This window comes from Haliotis rubra, unplaced genomic scaffold (assembly GCF_003918875.1).
Source record: "Haliotis rubra isolate DU_JTF1 unplaced genomic scaffold, ASM391887v1 Scf995, whole genome shotgun sequence".
In the NCBI taxonomy this organism is placed as follows: Eukaryota; Metazoa; Mollusca; class Gastropoda; order Lepetellida; family Haliotidae; genus Haliotis; species Haliotis rubra.
Genome location: NW_025767740.1, coordinates 114,994 through 135,300, shown reverse-complemented (window position 1 = coordinate 135,300; position 20,307 = coordinate 114,994). Strand labels below are relative to the sequence as shown.

The 20,307-nt window shown below is 40.0% G+C and overlaps 1 protein-coding gene across 1 annotated transcript; it reads right to left on the bottom strand.

The window, feature by feature from the left end:
• Positions 1-58: 58 nt before the first annotated feature.
• Positions 59-18,777, bottom strand: LOC124265784 (sacsin-like). The gene is made up of 9 exons (XM_046700598.1): positions 18,697-18,777; positions 16,965-17,066; positions 12,270-12,340; positions 11,701-11,807; positions 10,537-10,656; positions 10,068-10,215; positions 8,323-9,849; positions 326-6,824; positions 59-71 (listed from the first exon to the last, which is right to left on the bottom strand). The coding sequence occupies exons 3-9, from the start codon at positions 12,277-12,279 to the stop codon at positions 59-61; spliced, it is 8,424 nt and encodes a 2,807-aa protein (XP_046556554.1). The 5' UTR covers positions 12,280-12,340; positions 16,965-17,066; positions 18,697-18,777.
• Positions 18,778-20,307: the final 1,530 nt, after the last annotated feature.

Below are 20,307 nucleotides of genomic sequence, written 5' to 3'. Positions count from 1 at the left end.
TGGCTGTGTGACTTGATCAGTTTGAGTGAAAAAGCTTCCCAATACATTAAAATAGCCTTTACCACTTGCAGCTGGAACCCACAAAACCTTACAGGTCATGTCTTCCTTTTTAAGATTCTTCTTGTTGCTTTCATTTTTGTTCTTGCTGAAATCTGAAAACATTCCATTTGCAGGTTTCACAATTCCAAAGAGTTTACTTTTGTTAAGAAAAACATCATTGTAGAAAGAAGTAACAACATCATTCCAAAATCCAGAGGTTTTTAAAGTCTTATTTGGAAAGAAACTATAATAATGATCAAGACTTTGATATTGACATGTTAGTGACTTTTCCTCGGACACTCCAGTTTTCTCCTTCAGTGACTGCATAGCCGTAATATAGGCTGGAATTATGATTGCATCAACAATATGGCGATTCCAGATTGACCGGTAGTCTTCATCACCATGCCAAAGGTTTCTTCTTGCTTCGTGATCCAAGGCAAAGTGACCATTGACATGTACAGGCAGGCCTGTAGTGATAGGCAGGGGCAGGGTACAAAACGCTTTTCCCTTGATAGGTTCCACACCCTTCCCTCCAGTAGCTATTTGTACTGCAACACCACCTTGTGGTAAGAGACAAATGTTCCCTTTCTCCCAGGCTTCATTTACAGGTTCTGGAATAGGTTTTTCTTTAGAAAATCCAGAAAGGTGAAACACAACCCAATCTTGATGTCTCCTTTTTGAATCCTCAAGGCTGAGAGACAATTCAGCTTCCAAAGAAGAAACAGCATCGAGGCCAATTCCAGCAGAAGGGTTTCTTATCTTTGCTGTCTGCTTCCTCAAGTGAGAAAGGAATCCCTTATGTGTAGACATATCTTCTTCACTCATTCTTGCTGTAACACTGTATTCTTTTTGGAGAGTACCATTTGTGTTGACACTGGCAATAGATATTTTCTTAACACTATGAAGGAATAGGAGAGAGTCAAACATGTCATTCTTGAATTTTTGCAAAAGCTTGTTGACATCATTTGTAGTGACTTTTTTTTTGACGATCTCTGACGTTTTTGCCATTTCACATGTCCTCAAAGGGAATCTGAACAGCGTTCCTTTTGGGTCAGTTTTGACTATATCTTCCAGATATCCAGAGAAGCTATCAGCATATGTGTCTCTTAACCTGTCCAGCTTTGATATTTTCACTCCAGTTTCCCCGGCTTCTACATACTGCATATGAGGGTCGAGGGCACATATGGATTTTTCCATCCCAGGTCCAACAGTGATGAAAGACGGAACATCAGTCAGATGATAAACAGCATTGAACCCAACACCATACTGCCCAGTCTTTACAGGATCTTCACTCTTACTCCCAACACCTAGGTTCTGAATACCTTCAAGGTCATCTTCTGTAAAATAACTATCATTGTACACACAGAGTGCTGGACCTTGCAGTGAAGCCCATTCTTCAGAGAAGATTTTTTCTTTTGGCAATGGTCTGTAATCCTTTATAAACATCAGTTCTGTTGCTCCTGCGTCATCAGCATTTTGCAGCAGCTCTTTCATGATTGAAGAGTCACGTGGGTATACACTCAGAATTCGTTTCAGTCGAGTTGTTAGTTTTTCGCTTTGACCAAATGGGGATGAAAAGTGAGAGATGTGTCCTTTCAGATGAACAGCACGCTTTCCCTTCACACCTAACAGCTTGGCTGCCTCATGGTGTACACATGCATGAACAAACTTCATGGATTCGTTTTTATCAACAAATTCATAATCATCAAAGCAAAGTGAGGTTGCTTTCGATAGAATTCTGTCACAATTTGGAAGTGAAACATCCAACCTTTCTTGATCAAAGCATGATTTGTCATTCTCTGAAAGATACAGAGTAGCCCTTCCGAACCATGTTAACTGATCTTCTGAAAGTTCTTTTGAACCTGTAACTCTGGAAATTGCCTGCATAACATGTAGCAGGTCAGACACTTCAAATTTGTCTTTAACCCCAATGCTCTGCAAAAGCATCTTATTGTCAACTATTGTTACATCAACTTGATACAGATAAGGCGATAAATCAGTTGGCAGATGAAAAGCAGCATGCTTTGGTTCAACCATTTGTTTTCCTACCAGCACGGTTTCTTCATCTTGTAAAAATTGCTGTATCATCCCGATCTGGGCATCCTCTTGTCCACACTTACAGTTCAGAAATGTATATATGTGTTTGCACAATTTCTTAAGCTCATAGGAAGAAGAATTTTCAGTCAGTGCGTTTATAGATTTGGAAACAAGGAGCAATTGTTCTGAGGCTACAGCCAGGTGAACATCTTCCTTTCCTTTCACACCAAGCCAAGACAAAACATCCATGTCCACTCTGACATAAGGGTCAAAATAGTCATCCAAAATTAACTGTGACGAAGCCACTAAGCTTGAAACACTCTTCAAATAAAGTTCACTTGGACATGCAAATGCTTTTCCTTCTGTGTCATCTGCTTTCCACTTTAAAGGCCAGTTTGAGGGACGTTTTTGAACAGGTAAAAAGGATATGTCTTGTAATTCAGACTGTATTGCTTCAGAACAAGAGACATAACGTTTCTTCCCATGATGGATCCCACTGCCAAGATACTTTAAGATCTGTCCACTTCTCTCATGAGCTGTTTTAGCATCCTGTTTATCTAGATTCTCCACTGACAAGGCTCGCTCAACAAGGAGTTCCCATGGGAGTTCATCTTGAATCATTCCATGCTCACATAGAATGCCTACCACCTGCTGGTGACAAAAGTTGATTCCCCAAGACCTAAATCCTCTTGGGAAGCATTCATCTTCTTCAGAAAACATCCTTGCACATGGCTTATGTGGATGAATTAGTTCACATGGCATTTTCAGAGTACCTGAAGGCTCTGTTGGAATACATCTGGATGTTCTTATGAGGTCTTCAACACTTTCATTCTGATATTTCAGAGCAAACAATACCAAACTATCTCTCTCTGTTGGTGACCAGTAACTGTCATTTATGTTTGGGAAGAAGATTGTCTTGAAAAACTCTGATGTTGTGAGAAGCCTGGAAGTAACACACGACCTCAGTCCAGACAGACAAAACTGTTTGAAGAGTAGTTGTGGAAGGTCTACGATTTTTCTATTTGTGGACTTTAGAAAGTGAGATGTTGCTTTGAAGGCCATCATTCCAATATCATCATTCCAACGAAGTTTTGGTTCAAGAATATACATTCCTTGAAATGACAGCCATTCGAGTGCACCATTGTCATCATGGGGAAACACGCAATGTGTCTCATCTGTTATAAGCTCATAGAAACTTTGTACCATACAGTCAGGTTTATCATGTGGTGTTGTAGGCCATAAGCCATAATACTGACCAACGCTTGAAGGATCTGTGATCTCCAGTTGTTCAAGCCCAGCTATGTAGGCTCTACATGTGGCATCTTTATACAGAGCTGTATTCCACTCAGCCTCATAGTTCATCTTGTCATCTTCAGTTTGTGTACACAATTGTTTTCTGTCTGTTGTCAAAGCAAATGGTGCATTGATATGTACTGGAAACGGAATGTGCACTGGCAGAGGTAAAAAGCAAAAGAAATGTCCTTCTCTATAGAATCCTGCTGGACATTTGGCCATTTCACAGATGCCTTGTCTTCCATCTTCCATAGTCAGTGGAATTGCAACAGCTGCTAATGGAAGCAGTCCTTTGAGCTTTCCAGACTGTGCAAACTGCTCCGATTCTTTTTGACCAGTTACCCAGGTAATGACCCACGATTGGGTGGTCACACTAGGATTTAACTTTTGTGTTCTTGTCATGTCTGTGTCACAAATTTCAAGCTGGACATCACTTTTTTCAGTTATTTTGAGGCACTCTCCTGAGTGGGTGTTCCACTCCTGAGCTGCATATGATAACACAGTAAGTTCATTAAGAAGAGAATTTGGAGGTGACAGGATTCGTTGGTCTGTTATTGCTTTTGTCACATGAATGAGAAGTTCTGGCGTATTTGGGTCTCCATTGCGTGGTAAATAGAAGAACTTTACTGATGAAACATACTGCGTGAAAAGGGTAAGATTTCCACATCCTTCTGCAAATTTTCTGAAAAATATCTCCATCTCATGCCTTGAGTAGGACAAATCTTTAATTTCACTTGTAGCAGCCTGTTCTGGTGTCCTCAAAGGGAATCTGAAAAGTGTTCCATGACATATAGTGTCACGTTTTCCATCCTTGATGACTTGACAACTAAATATTCCCTCGAACGGCTTTAATTGTCCATTCATATTTCTCATCATCCTCTGATTTTTCACACTTTTGAGGTTTGCTTTCAGCCCAGATTTCCCTAAGTATGATTTGTGAGGGTCAAACATCACCAAAGTATTTTCACTGATGAAGCTTGGAACATCAGTTAGGTTGTAAACAGAATTGAATCCCAAACCAAACTTTCCCACTTTTGTTGTGTCTTCTTCTTTAGTGGCTCCGCTCAGTTTCTTTAAATTGTTAAAGTCACTCTGTGTAAAACTTGCATTATTGTAGGCCCAGAGGGCTGGACCTTGCAAACCAGCCATGTTCTCATTCATGAGGAATGTTCTTGCATTCAGATTCTGTCTCTCATCATACATGAAACAAACTTCTGTAGCGCGGGCATCATCTGCATTTTGTATCAGCTCTTTCGGGACAGAAAAACCGTCTGTGTACTCATGGAGAATGTTTTTCAGTCGTCTTGTTAATGGCTCTGACTGATGATACTCCAAATCAAAGTCTTCAGTGTCATCCATTACACGTTCAGTCAGGGAATAGACTCCCATCAATTGTGCAGTCCACTCTGATATGTTAGAATGAACATAAAATATTTCCTCTTCTTCATCTACCTCAGAACCATCAGACATCTGATCCTGCAGCCAATCGGCATTGCAGTAGGTGCACTGGTCTGCTGGCAACAAGAGAAGGTAATCCTCAGAAGCCTGGTGCACTGGCACCAACACATCATGTCTTTGAGGGTGTTTTTGCAGTTCATTCAGTATCTGAAGAACCAGATTTAAGTCATGTCGCACATCTGTTGGTTTCTTTAAGTTGGAAGACCTGAATCCGTCATGCTTTTCTTTTATTTCTTCCAGGACAGAGGTCAACATGTTTGGGGTTTGTCTTTGACGGCAGCCACAGTCACTCAGTAATGAACACCAGTCATGCAACAGAGATGGTAGTTGGTATCTGTAAGGCTTCAGGTCCAGGTCAGCTTTAGATCTTTCTAAATACACTGACCGTGGATACTGGAAACCTTCTTCTATTCCAACCCACACAGATCTTGCTGACTCCATCTGGTGTTTCTCTTCTGCAATTGATACATTTGGAGAATTCAAGAAGCTGTAAATGTCCTTTAGTAACTCTATACAAGGATTACATTCTCTACTGTCATAAGATGCCCCCAGATTATGAAGATGATCCATCACTGAACATACTGGTGGATCTCTATAAAGTCCCAAAATTCTTTCAACAGCTTCTGCCATTTCTTTTGCAACTGGACTAACAGACCCAATGATAGATGAGTGTCGTGAACTAAACACCTCTTCTGATGATGAGATAGAGGGCCCTGATTCTCCATTCCATGAGAGAGACTTGGGATATCTGGATATTTGTTTCTGCAAACAAGGAATGCATTTCTGATTCTGAAGATCAGATAGTTTCATTGGGTCCATTCTGTCTATGCTCCTCTCGAGGAACGTGATGAATGCTGTTACTTTCAGCTCTGCTTCAGAATCCATTCCTCTGCTAACAAGCTCCTCAATTTTCATTGCTGATGTTCCAACATCACTTTCTGAGATCTCTTTCACAGTTTTAAGACCAATTACTTGTAATCCTCTCCTGAGTCTGTCGTTTCGTGTATGCCTCTTTGCTGGGAATTTGTCCTCTTCAAGGAACAAGGCTCTCAGGAATGGATCGTCTTGGCTGAACAGATCACAAGCCCTCAGACTAGAAGACCCTCCACTGGATGAAAGGAACTGTACTGCCGAAGCAATTTGCCTCGTTTCATTCACAACAGGCATGTGTTTCTCCATCAGAAACTCCATAAACTCTACCTTTTGACTTTCTGTATATTGCATACTCCTGTGCCGCATCAGCTGAAGGATTTGTTGACAAACATGAAGAAACGGGGTTGCAGTTGCCCCGAGCTTCAGTGCCAGGGGTCTGACTGCAGCAGATGAACACTGGATGTACCTCTCAGGGTAGGATACTGGTATTTGTTCATCAGGGGCTAGAGTATGCAAGGTTTCCACTGAGCAATCACTGTTGTCTGTTGCAGTAAATAGCTCTAACTTCCTCAGCACAGCTTTAGTTCCATCGTTCAACTGGCAGGAGCTCAGATATGTCACCAAAGCAGACCTTTCCTCTTTGGAGGATTCAGCATTGAACAGTTGTACAACTGTATTACGTTTTCTGGTATATACTGTCTCTAATGCTCTTACAACACCCACTGGTGTCGAATACTGAATAATTGTCCCAAGAACATGAGGATTGTTGAGGACAAAATCAGGGACATACATCAAATGTATAATGCCTAGTTTCTGCAGTGCTGCACCAACATTCTGTGGGAGTGACTCAGAGTGCCTGACGGACTGAGCTATGAAGACCTCATCAATGCGGAGTAGTTTTCCTCTGCCACAGCCATCAATGTCTGGCATGATGGGAAAACCACTGAAATATTTTTCAACATCAATTCCATGGGCTGTGATATAGATCCACACTTGCCTGAGCCAGTTGACATCAAGGGATGGAGAAGGCAGTTCAGCATTACCTTCTGGGAAATGCCTCAACAGACATTCTTGGAGCAGATTCGGGAAGGCATCAGGTGACATCACAGAAAGACCTTGCCATCCTGAAAAGAAAACATTTAGCATTATCAGTCAAATGAAATCAATGTTATCACAAATAAAGAACAAGGACAATTGAACAATGTTGATGTTATCTGTACTATCAACACTATTTGTTTTGTATGTATGTGTTCTGGTAACGCTATATCTTAGTGTGAAACAAAGGGGGATAACTGCTGGGCAATGGACAGCTTTAGTTTAGAAGTCACCTGCTTGCCATGTGGGAGTGGCTTGTTCAAAGAGCAGATGGTTTACAAATGTTGTGAATATATTTACTGACATTAGAGGCTAGGAATTACTATATGTTTAATAATATTAATGTACAGCATTTCTGCAATATTCAGAAACATAATTAAGTTTGTATTCGAATTTCACAATTGTTTTGTTGGTTCCTTCAAACAATCACTTTACATCAAAAGGGTTCTTAGAAATCTTGTTTTGTAAATGAACTATAAGATTTTTCAGCTTTTTCAAACTATCTACCTTGTCAGAAATGTATATGTATATTGAAGTTTGTAGATGAACACTTTAATGTTGTGACAGCATTATACGGAGCTCTTGATCCAGACACTTCATATTTATGGCAGTCAATCTATAGCAATAAAACACAGTTTGCTTGTATTGAATTGACTTGAATCTGCTAAGAACAAACATGCTTGCAAAAGATCTTTGACGACATGGGTCAACCAAGTCAGCGAGCCTGACCTCCTAATCCCGTCAGTCGCCTCTTACGGCAAGCATGGGTTACTGAAGATCAATTCTAACCCGGATCTTCACAGGTCAACAATGCAAGGGATTGCATTTTGGACATGCAAAAGTACAAGTGTCAAACTAGAAACGCTTGAGAAGAGCCGAATAGACATGTCGAGTCCTGCTACCAACAAGGCAAATACCAAGCATGTATGTTTGATACAATATTAATGCATTTGGTATTTTCAGCTTCTTTAGTGGTTCCTGGAAATGTTTTAAGGAATTGCATAAGGAGCATCGAAAAGTACAAAGGTCAAATCAAAGTCAAAGTTTGTTCCATCGAGAAAATAAAGACCAACTCAAATAATTCAAAGTTCAGTGATGATGTTTGCTCATTGACACATGTGGTAGGGCATATTTGTAGGCCCCAAGAGTTATATTGCCGAGTGTGGCAATAACAAACAAACAGAACCAAAACCAGACGTTCCATAGGAAACGAGACAGCATGTTACATGCAAAAATGAAAGAACAGCATGAGTGACCTTCAATCTGCCACGAGAAACATGTATCCTAGTCATTTGGGCTTGGACCGCTGACCTCATGAATTTCCATTAATGTCTTGGTCACTGTTGTTTGCTTGTGTACTAGTTAGATATTTAGTATTGTCTGAAAAAATATTGTCATTTAATCTTCACCTTATCTTTTGAAAAAAGGTAGTTGTTGGGATTAACAATTCATTCATTGTGTTGCTTAGAAGCTTTGCTATCATATACCCCAGTAACTGGTTGTATCAATGTGATAAAAGCAACGTACCACCAGATGCCCGTTTCCGCAGAGCTTGTTGTAATTCCTCAGGAAGGTCCAGCGAGACCAACTGACTTTCAAGTCCTGGGAAGAGTTTGGCATGCTCTTGTGGGTAGCAAATGAACACAGCTGCATGTGCTCCAAAATCCACAAAGTTACCGTCAGCCACTGGCAGAAGACACAAACTGTCCAGGTGCTTGTACGCATCCGATTCCAGGAGATATTTCAGCAGCATGAGTTTCTTCTGTCTTGGTAATGTTGTAAAGCGGTTGTCAACTTTAAGTGTGTCACACACTTCTTTAGGTGTTGCTTTGTGTATGTGTGAGCTGAAATGTTTTTCTAAAGTTCGCATTAGTTTTGGAGGTACTTGGACAATGTACCTGTGATACAAAGTAAATATTTCAGTGATTAATGAAAAAGCATCATTGGTCACATCCACAAGAAAAGCATCCTTCATCTTGACCCCTTTCTTCTGGTCAGACGGTGTGAACAGGAACGGGATATTGTGAAGCTGTGCCAGAATTGTTGAAACAAGAGGCTTCCAATGCACATCAATATCATCAACATCTGGAATTGTTCTGTAGACTTGTTCTGAAATTGAGTTATCATATGAATAGCAGCATCTAAGAAGGCTATCTATCAAGCTACGATAAACCTCTGGCAGAACTTCACTCACAAGACACTTATTCCACTCCATAGCCTTGTCTGTGTGAGCCTGATTTTGAAGCTGATCTGCTGTTGGCCACTTGACGTGTCTCCGGTTCTGATTCAACGCAAAGAAGCCATTGACATGAACATGCAGACCTGTGGGACTGGGACTCTGCAGAGGAAGTGGGAGGAAGCAGAACACGTGACCTTCACACTGTTGACCCAAAGGAACAGCCAGACCTACAAAGGGGGAGTAGGAAAGACTTGTGTCATGGCAAAGTTCTCTAAACCTTTCAGTCATACTTCCTCCTTTGTAGAAGTTGATGACAATCCAGTTCTGTGATGACAATTTAGACAATTTAGTTTCTGCAACATCCTGTGTTTCCACAGTTACGATCAACTCGCTCTGTAGAGATGATGGCGGTATTTCTCCTTGTACCTGTTTCACTTTCCTCATGAAGTCTTTCTTCTCAGCTCTAACATGCTGGAGACAGTCTTGAGACAGCTGCAATGAGAACTGGATTTCTGTCTTTTCCCCCAGTCTCCTGTACAACTGTATCTTCTCTATTGACTTCAGAAATAAGAGAGTTATGGATGCCTCAGCCTTAAAAGCCTGGAACAGATCCATGACTTTCTTCTCAGTGTAAAGGTTGTCAGACAGCTTCGAGATGTTGGTTCTGAGGGGGAACCAGAAAATGGTTCCAGGATAATGACCTGTGTCTGATGTGTCTGATGTAAAGCCAAAGGTGCCACTGAAGATGTTGAGGATCATGTTCTTGATCCCACTGGGAAGTTCACGCAGTTTCTTCATGTAGCAGACCCGGTCACCATGCTTCTCTTGTGGGTTGATGAACAACACAGTGTCCCCGCTTATGACACTTGGGAAGTCTGGAAATAAAACATTTCAGTTTGTGAAAAGGATTAAGTTTAATGAGTACATAATGTTCATGTTCATACTTGTCCAGTGCTACAAGTGACATACATTTTATGGAAAGAAACTTCCAAAATCTGAATCCAAACATGGTGTGTATAATTCATCTTTCTGATACAGCTAATCATATGTGATGTAACTTAGTTTATCTAGAAAACAATCCCCAATGTCTTACCAGTGACATGGAATACAGATTTGAATCCAAGTCCAAACCGTCCAACTTTTAGGACTTCCTCCTCCTTGACACTGTCATGTAGCATCTTGATTCCCTTCCAATCCTTCTTGGTGAACAATGCATCATTGTACACACACAGGCCTGGGGCCTGAAACAATGCTCACTACATTACTTGTCAACAAGGCATTCATGTCAGTTTGCCTAATGGCAGGGTTCATCCAAACTGAATATTTTTTTTAGGGCATTAATTGGGTTCTGTCATATTCTAAAGTTTTTCATTTGAAATGTGTGTATACTTTAATGGGAAGGTTTGCTTTGAAAATAGAAAACACTATTCTTGTATCCTTGAACTTTAATTTTCACCCAGTTAGGTTTTCGATGGTCAATAGGTGTATACACAAAGATACGATGAGAGCTGCCCTACACATTTAGTCTTACACTGTCAGGGCACGTAGTTAGGTAAATTCACCTGTAGTGCGGCTAGGTAATGTTTCTTCTTTAGTAGTCTTGGATCGGGGTCTATATGTCTGTCATCATAGAGTATTCGTATTTCACTGGCCTCAGCATCTTCAGCATTCTGGATCAACTCCTGGTAAAAATGAAAATGTCAAAATCCATATTGTTGTCATAGGGACAGTTATACAATGAGGGGGAAATTTGCTTCGAAATTGTGACACAATTTGACCATAATAAGTCACAAGAACCTGTAAACTCACTTTGAGTGTCTGTCAGTCATCAGGGCATTGGTCCAGCACATATTTACCTTGAGCACCTGTCCATCATCAGGGTATTGGTCAGGCATAGATTTACCTTGAGTATCTGTCCATCATCAGGGTATTGGCCCAGCAAAGATTTACCTTGAGTATCTGTCCATCATCAGGGTATTGATCCAGCACAGACTCACCTTGAGTATCTGTCCAAAATCTGGTTCAACACAGACTCACCTTGAGTATCTGTCCATCATCAGGGTACTGGTCAGGCATAGATTTACCTTGAGTATCTGTCCATCATTAGGGTACTGGTCCAGCATAGATTTACCTTGAGTATCTGTCCATCATCAGGGTACTGGTCAGGCATAGATTTACCTTGAGTATCTGTCCATCATTAGGGTACTGGTCCAGCACAGATTTACCTTGAGTATCTGTCCATCATCAGGGTATTGGCCCAGCACAGATTTACCTTGAGTATGTGTCCATCATCAGGGTATTGATCCAGCACAGACTCACCTTGAGTATCTGTCCTAAATCTGGTTCAACACAGACTCACCTTGAGTATCTGTCCATCATTAGGGTACTTGTCAGGCATAGATTTACCTTGAGTGTCTGTCCATCATCAGGGTACTTGTCAGGCATAGATTTACCTTGGGTATCTGTCTATCATCAGGGTACTGGTCCAGCACAGATTACCTTGAGTATCTTTCCATCATCAGGGTATTGGTCCAGCACAGACTCACCTTGAGTATCTGTCCAAAATCTGGTTCAACACAGACTCACCTTGAGTGTCTGTCCATCATCAGGGTACTTGTCAGGCATAGATTTACCTTGAGTATCTGTCCATCATCAGGGTACTGGTCCAGCACAGATTACCTTGAGTATCTGTCCATCATCAGGGTATTGGTCCAGCATAGATTTACCTTGAGTATCTGTCCATCATCAGGGTATTGGTCCAGCACAGCCTTGAGCTGCTTGATGAGGGTGGGCAACTCCATGCACATATACCCATCATCATCAGACTCAGAATCTAAAATATGAATAATTGATGACAATGAATGACACATTGATGTTCAATTACCATTATGTCTCGAGGGGTACAGAATTACAGGTGCTGTTGTGCCTCCTCCACATGCGAAGGAAGATTGGTATTCTTTAACAGAACGTATGCAGAATGTAACTACAGGTATATTTGAACATAGTGACATATGTGACATAGAACATATGTGACTATACATATTTTGTAACATATCTTATACTTTGTGGTATTTTGTGACATTTGGTGTGGAACTTAGGTTGGAGTGTTTAAGTTCCTGTACTCGGAAAAGGAACTGGTTAAGCTGGTCATTTTGTTTATCATTGCTGCTTAAAGGCCAGACGATGCCCACGTATACATGCAATAGCTGCTGAGTTCATAGTTATTTTGAAAACAAATATAATATTACTACAGATGACTATGGGGATACATTTGGTTCGTGTAACCTCGACCTACCTCGACTCATGATTACCCTCCTAGTTGTCGATAGCTCACCACGGTGCTACCAAGACCCCCGCGCCTTGTTTCTGAAATTAAAGCGTTTGAACAATATCAATAACCAACAACTTTAACTTTCATTAGTGAAGTCAGAAAAATTACCATCAAACTATCTCTTGATAAAATCTGCATAAAAGGACAAAAACAAACAGGTTTCCATCTTTACCATAGATATTGCACGTTAGAATGAGTCCATAGTAGTCTATGCTTGTCATAAGATGTGACTTGATGACCCGTGAAGATCCTAAATAGTTAGAATTGGTCTTTAGCTTGTCCTTGCAAACATGACTAGTGAAGATCCGGTCTTCAGTAATCCATGCTTGACTTAAGAGGCAAATAACAGGATTTGGTTGTCAGGCTCTCTGACTTGGTTGATGCATGTCGTCATATCCCAACTGTGTAGCTTGAAGCACATGATGTCAGTCACTGGATTGTCTGGTTACTTACAGACTATATGGCTGGAATACTGAAAGGCTAAACTTTTTTAAGCTTCACTCTGTAAATTTATATCTGTCTAGGACATTTCTATATCCTGCCTAATTCACAGATACATTAGGAATTTGGAAATTACTCGGGGTGGGTCAAATTGGGCTTACAACTCCAAATATTTGTGGAAATTATGTGAATGGAAAACTGAAGAAGGTAATCGTGTCACATCATAGACTGAACATCAATAAATGTAGCAATATCCAGTCTGCTTTAATTGTTTCACTCACTAATGTCAACCAAGACATGAATTTAACAAGGAACAAAGATTGTCCTGGATCTATGTATCTTAAACTCCAAATATTATTCTTATTCACTGAGGGGCGGTGGGGTAGCCTAATGGTAAAAGCTTTGGCTCGTCACGCCGAAGACCCGGGTTCGAATCCCCACATGGGCACAATGTGTGAAGCCCATTTCTGGTGTCCCCCGCCGTGATGTTGCTGGAATATTGCTAAAAGCGGTGCAAAACCAAACTCAGTCAGTCAGTCTTATTCACTGAACACGTTCAGTCATATTTTGGGGAGACCAAACAATGAACTGGACATCAAAGAGAGTTCATTTGATTTCCAGGAACTTTGCATGCACATCTTCCACACCAGATGCTGACAGGTGTTCTCATTCACCATGGACAGATACATTTGAAATTACTGAGGGAGTAACATTCCTGGACAATTGAAAATATGTATACAATAAACTCCTTGTGCATTGTGTATATCTGTGCTACTGTACTGTCACGAGTCACAGCCATGACCAAACCAATACCACCGATTATATGACAAGTTTCAAATTCCAGGAAGAAATCCTGGCATTTCCACGAAACAAAAGGGCAAAGTGACATACAGGTGTCCTCATTCAGTTTGGACAGATACATTAATAAGTTTGAAATTTCTCAGGGAGTAACATTCCTAGACACTTGAAAGTTTGTATGCAATAAGAAAACAATCACTTCTAGGTTGTACATAAATCCTTGTGCATTGTGTATATCTGTGCTCCTTACAGTCACGAGTCACAGCCATGACCAAAACAATACCGCCGATCACATGACAAGTTTTAAATTCCAGGAAAGAAATCCTGGCATTTCCACGAAACAAAAGGGCAAAGTGACATACAAGTGTCCTCATTCAATTTGGACAGATACATTAATAAGTTTGAAATTTCTCAGGGAGTAACATTCCTAGACACTTGAAAGTTTGTATGCAATAAGAAAACAATCACTTCTAGGTTGTACATAAATCCTTGTGCATTGTGTATATCTGTGCTCCTTACAGTCACGAGTCACAGCCATGACCAAAACAATACCGCCGATCACATGACAAGTTTTAAATTCCAGGAAAGAAATCCTGGCATTTCCAGGAAACAAAAGGGCAAAGTGACATACAGGTGTCCTCATTCACCTTGGACAGATACATTAAGAAGTTTGAAATTACTCAGGGAGTAACATTCTTGTTACATAGGTCAAAAGTCTAAATACTTTTGGAAATTCTGTGAATGGAAAACTGAAGAAAGTATTCCTGGCACATCTTATACAGAACATCAATACATGGAGCAATATCCAGGTGGCTTGAATTATTCAACAAGGAACAAAGGCCTATGTCCTCGGTCTATGTATCTTAAACTCCAAATATTTATCATACCCACTTAAAACTTTCAGTAATATTTTGGCGATACCAAGCAATGAACTAGACCCGGCAGACGACATGCAAGACAGTTCATTTGTTTTCAAAGAGCTTTGCATGCATATCCTCGGCATCAGATGCTTATTACCTGACTTTGTTTATTCTTACCATATACATACAAACACTGTAGGCGATTCTACCGGTATCATCTGAATTTTCAACAACCTTCATTTGTTAGCACAGACAATTTCTTTCCATGCCAGAATGCAATATCCGTGTTCAAAGGACAATTTCATAATAATTATAAAAACCTATCAACAACATATTAAGATAATAATGAAAACGTTCCTCAGCTAAATATCTTACCTGTTTACCACATGAAACAAAGAGACAGTGTCCTATGCTTTTCGCAACCCTCTCGGGTACATCGTCTACATACCTGCTACTGCCCAGCCACGACTCATAGCAACGACTAACACAACCCTGGATCAGTACTACCTATTTCAAATTCAAATTCCTGGAAAAGATATCATGTCATTTCCAGGAAATAAAAGGGCAAGATGACATACGGGTGATGTTCTCAGTAACGGTTCATTGCCACATAATGACAGTATTCAATATGAAGGTTGTGAATATCTATTTTGGTGCACCAACACAATGCACCACAATAGATGAAAGAAGGTTTTCTTTACTCAACCGGTGTAGCTGTGTGATCCTCTGCACCTCTGGGTCTTCTACAAACAGACAGCTCGTATACGTGTACTCACAGTATGAAAGGACGATGTGTTGAGATACACAGTCAGTGAGTGAGTGAGTATGGTTTTGCGCCACTTTTAGCAATATTCCAGCAACATCACCGCGGGGGACACCAGAAATAGGCTTCACACATTGTTCCCATGTGGGGAATCAAACGTTCTCAAACGCGTTTGCTGTCATGGGGGCGGTGGGGTAGCCTAGTGGTTAAAGCGTTCACTCGTCAGTCGAAGGCCCGGGTTCGATTCTTCACATGGATACAATGTGTGGTGTCCTTTTCTAATGTCCCCCGCCGTGACATTGCTGGAATATTGCTAAAAGCGACGTAAAACTAAACTCACTCACTCACCTGGGTTTACGCAAACGTAACGTTTTACTGCAGTTAACGTCGCGATCAAGTGCACGTATGTAGTGACGTGTGCAGAGCCCTTAATGTACAGTGGGTGCTGCACCTTGATCAATGTTTAAGTGAACGACGGCCGTGCAGTTCAGTCCAGACGCACTGGTTATGACGAAATCTTAAAGGTTACAATTCTGAAGTTTAACATGAAACCCCCCTTAGATTCAGTATGCTAACTCAGAGCCAACCTGTTTTTGTTAATAATAACTACATTTTTTGACGCGTTTTTGATGTGGCGTCTCTTTGGGATGGGACAAAGACCTTTCGTTCTCTCGGCAAACACACGATCAGCTAGAGAAGGGAGATTAGTGAGTGAGTTTAGTTTAATTTGTATATTCCAGCAATACCACGGCGGAGGACACCAGAAATTGGCTTCTCACATTGTACCCATGTGGGGAATCGAACCCGCGTCTTCGGCTGGACGAGCGAACCTTTAACCAGCAGGCTACCTTCCCTGGTTATACCGGGGTAAAATGTAGACATCCCTGTCATAGTGCGAGAGCCACACACTCCCAGACTGTTTTTCTTCATAGTGAGTGAGTGAGTGAGTGAGTGAGTGAGTGACGCCGCACTTAACAATATTCAAGCTGTATGTCTGTCTGTAAATATACGACTTTGGACCAGACAATCCAGTGATCAACAACATGAGCATCGATCTACGCAATTAGGATAAGATCATAGGGGCCTTTATTCTGTACAAAGTTTGTTCTTGAGTATGTATTTATAGATGATTGGTATATGCGAATAGACATTGCTGTATACTTAAAATGCTTGTCCCTTTCACAGCCACAGTGTATGGATGGGTGCAATCTCAGTCACAAACAATTAAATGCTACAGTTATGAAGGCCAAATATTTGTGGAAATTATGTGAATGGAAAACTGAAGAAAGTATTCATAGTACATCATAGACTGAACATCAATACATGGAGCAATATCCAGCCGGTTTGAATTATATTACTTACTGGTGTCTACCAATACATGAATTCAACAATGAATATAGGTTGTCCTGGGGCTATGTATCTTAAACTCCAAATAATATCATTATCCACTTCAAACTTCCAGATATATTTTGGGGAGACCAGGCAATGAACTAGACCCGGCTGACGACATGCAAAACAGTTCATCTTATTTCCAAGAACTTTACATGCACATCCTCGGCAGCAGATGCTTATCATTTAGTAATATCATTATTGTTATATACGTACATCCATTTACTACAGACGCTGTAGGTGATTCTACAGGTATCATCTGAATTTTTAACACCTTCATTCGTTAGTACAGACCATTTCTGTCCATGCCAGAATGTAATATCCATGTTCAAACGACAATTTCATAATAATTATAAAAACCTATTAACAACATATCAAATTAAAACGTTCCGCAACTAAATATCTTACCTGCTAACCACATGAAACAACGACACAGTGTCCTATGCTTTTCGCAACCCCGTCGGGTATATCGTCTACATGAACTGGGCAGCCACGACTCACAGCAACGACCTTAATAAATGGATAAACACCATCTGTCACATGACAAGTTTCAAATTCAAGGAAAAGAAATCATGGCATTTCCACGAAACATAAGGTCAAGGTAACATACGGGTATTGTTCTCAGTCACGGTACAATACCACACAATGACAGTATTCAAGATGCACGTCGTTTTAAAATCTATTTTGGTGCAGCAACACAATGATCCACAAAACCTCAAAGGATGTTTCGTTTACTCAACGGGTGTAGCTGTGGAAATGTGATTTGTGATCCCATTTGAATATTACATCGCGTTTGCAAGTGGTGTAACTTTGGAAGCCTATTCAAATGATTTTATGATAGTGTTGTAATACGTTCACACTCAGAATTCATCGGATATCATTAAAGTCCGTCAACCAAACTCTTGGAACACGGTTGTTTGCAAGTTACGTTTAAACAACAGAAGGTATCCAACTTTAATTAACTCAATTAATAATGATATCGGACAACCTAAATGGGTGTTGAATTTCTAAAATTTATGGGGGCGGTGAGGTAGCCTTGTGGTTAAAGCGTTCGCTCGTCGTCCAGGGAAATCGTGGCAAGGTGACATACAGGTGTCTTCAAGGTTACATATGGGTGTCTTTATTCACCTTGGACAGATACATTAAGACGTTTGAAATTACTCAGGGAGTAACATTCGGGTTACATAGGTCTAAAGTCCAAATATTTGTGGAAATTATGAAGAAACTGAAGACAGTATTCCTGACACACCATAGACTGAACATTAATACATGGAGCAATATCCAGCAGGCTTGAATTATTTCACACACTGGTGTCTACCAATACATGAATTCAACAATGAATATAGGTTGTCCTGGGGCTATGTATCTTAAACTCCAAATATTATTATTATCCACTTCAAACTTCCAGTTATATTTTTGGGAGACCAAGCAATGAAACAGTTCATCTGATTTCCAAGAACTTTACATGCACATCCTCGGCAGCAGATGCTTATCATTTAGCAATATCATTATTGTTATATACATCCATCCATTTACTACAGACGCTGTAGGTGATTCTACAGGTATCATCTGAATTTTCAACACCTTCATTCGTTAGTACAGACCATTTCCGTCCATGCCAGAATGTAATATCCGTGTAATATTTTACTGTATTACATGACAAATCTTTGAGAAGAGCTTTCTGTAAATTCAGAATCTCCTTGCATGATTTCACCGAAACTCTGAGCGTAAATATAACAATTTGAATCCAAATGTAATTTTATGTGTAAAATGTAATAGAAACCATGTCGAAGATGAATATCATGTGTTAAGCATTATCGAGACCTGAGAAATAAATATCTTCCAAACTCATGTACAGGGTATAAGGATCAACATTTTATGATAATTTTTTTTAAATTCTAAGAATGAAGATGTTATTACCTCTGTTGCTCGTTTTCCGAAAAAAGTGTTTATATATAGATTTAAAACGGGATAAGTATGTAAACTTTGAAAATATGTAACAGTACTATGGGTCGTTTGGCCTAAAATACTGAATTAACTGTCTGTCTGTCTGTAATATCGTGTTCAAATTTCATAATAATTTAAAAACCTATCAACAAAATATCAAAATAATAATGAAAACATGCCACATATATCTTACCTGTTTACCATATGAAACAAAGACACAGCAACTCTGTCGGGTACATGGCCTACATAGCTGCTACTCATAGCAACGACTAACATAACCCTGGACCAATACTACCTATTACAAGTTCAAATTCCAGGAAAAGAAATCGTGGCGTTTCCAGGAAATAAAAGGGCAAGGTGACGTACGGGTACTGCAGTATTGTTATTAGTCACGGTACAATACCACACAATGACAGTATTCAATGTGCAGGTTGTTTTAAAATCTATTTTGTTGCAGCAGCACAATATTTGAGCGCGTTTGCAAGTTGTGTTACTTGTTGGGAAGCCTATGCAAATGATTTCATGATAGCGTTGTAATACGTTCACAGTCAGAATACATCGGATGTCATTAGACCTTTATGGAAGTTTCAAATGTATGCATGCGTCTTGCAAAATGTAGGGGGTTGATGTGAACCTCTTCACCTCTGGGCCGTGTGCAAACAGACAGCTCGTATCCGTGTACTCACAGTATGTAAGGGCGATGTGTTTATATACACAAAGAGACAGCGGACATTCCAAGTTTGTATTCGTGGTGCTGAAAGTAAACCTAGATCCAGATATTTCTATGATAAACTTATAAGTGCTGAAAACCTACCATGTGGCAAAATATCTTTGATATTGCAACATATCTTCATAAACTATAGAAGATGTACAAAAGACACAAAATTTATTGACTTCCAATATTTAATTTATCCACAATATTGTCTATACTAAAAAAGAATTATTGAGGATGAAATTAGTAGATGATGAAATTTTGCTCATTTTGTAATTCAATGTCAGAAAATTTGATACATGTTTATTGGGACTGTGAATGTGTGAAAACGTTCTCGTTCAAACTGAAAGAATATATTGAAGGTAAATCATCAGAAAATTTTATCCTGACAAAATATACACGTCAGTCTTAATTGGCGGAAATAATAACGGCCTTATGAACCATATACTTCTTGCCAGTAAAAAAATACATCCATGTATCAAGTATTAAAAAACATAAGTTATCACTGGATACATTTGTAAAAATATTGAGTGATAGTTTCAAGACAGAAAAGGTTTTTGCCAATAAAAATAAAAACATATTACAATTTGACAGAAAATGGTCATCCCTATTGCACACATTCCCAGCTTAATACTAATGAAGATTCCAGTATGTGTAATGCCAACCCATATGAATTTCTATTTTATTGCGTACAAGTTTTGTTGCATCATGCATTTTGTATATTTGTAGCTACTGATTTTGAATGAATAAAAAAAAAAGAAAAAAACAGTTTGTCTTCGTATAAACATAGTATGTAAGGATGATGTGTTTAGATACAAAGTAATTGAGTTGGGTTTTACGCCGCTTTTAGCAATATTCAAGCAATATCACGGCGGGGGACACCGGAAATGGGCTTCACACATTGTACCTATGTGGGGAATCGAACCCGGGGCTGAGCGTGAGGAGCGAACGCTTTAACAACTAGGCTACTCCACCGCTCCCGTCCTCAAACGTGTTTGGCGTCATGGGGGCGGTGGGGTAGTTTAGTGGTTAAGGCGTTCGCGCGACAGCCGAACACCCAGGTTCGATTCCCCACATGGGTATAATGTGTGG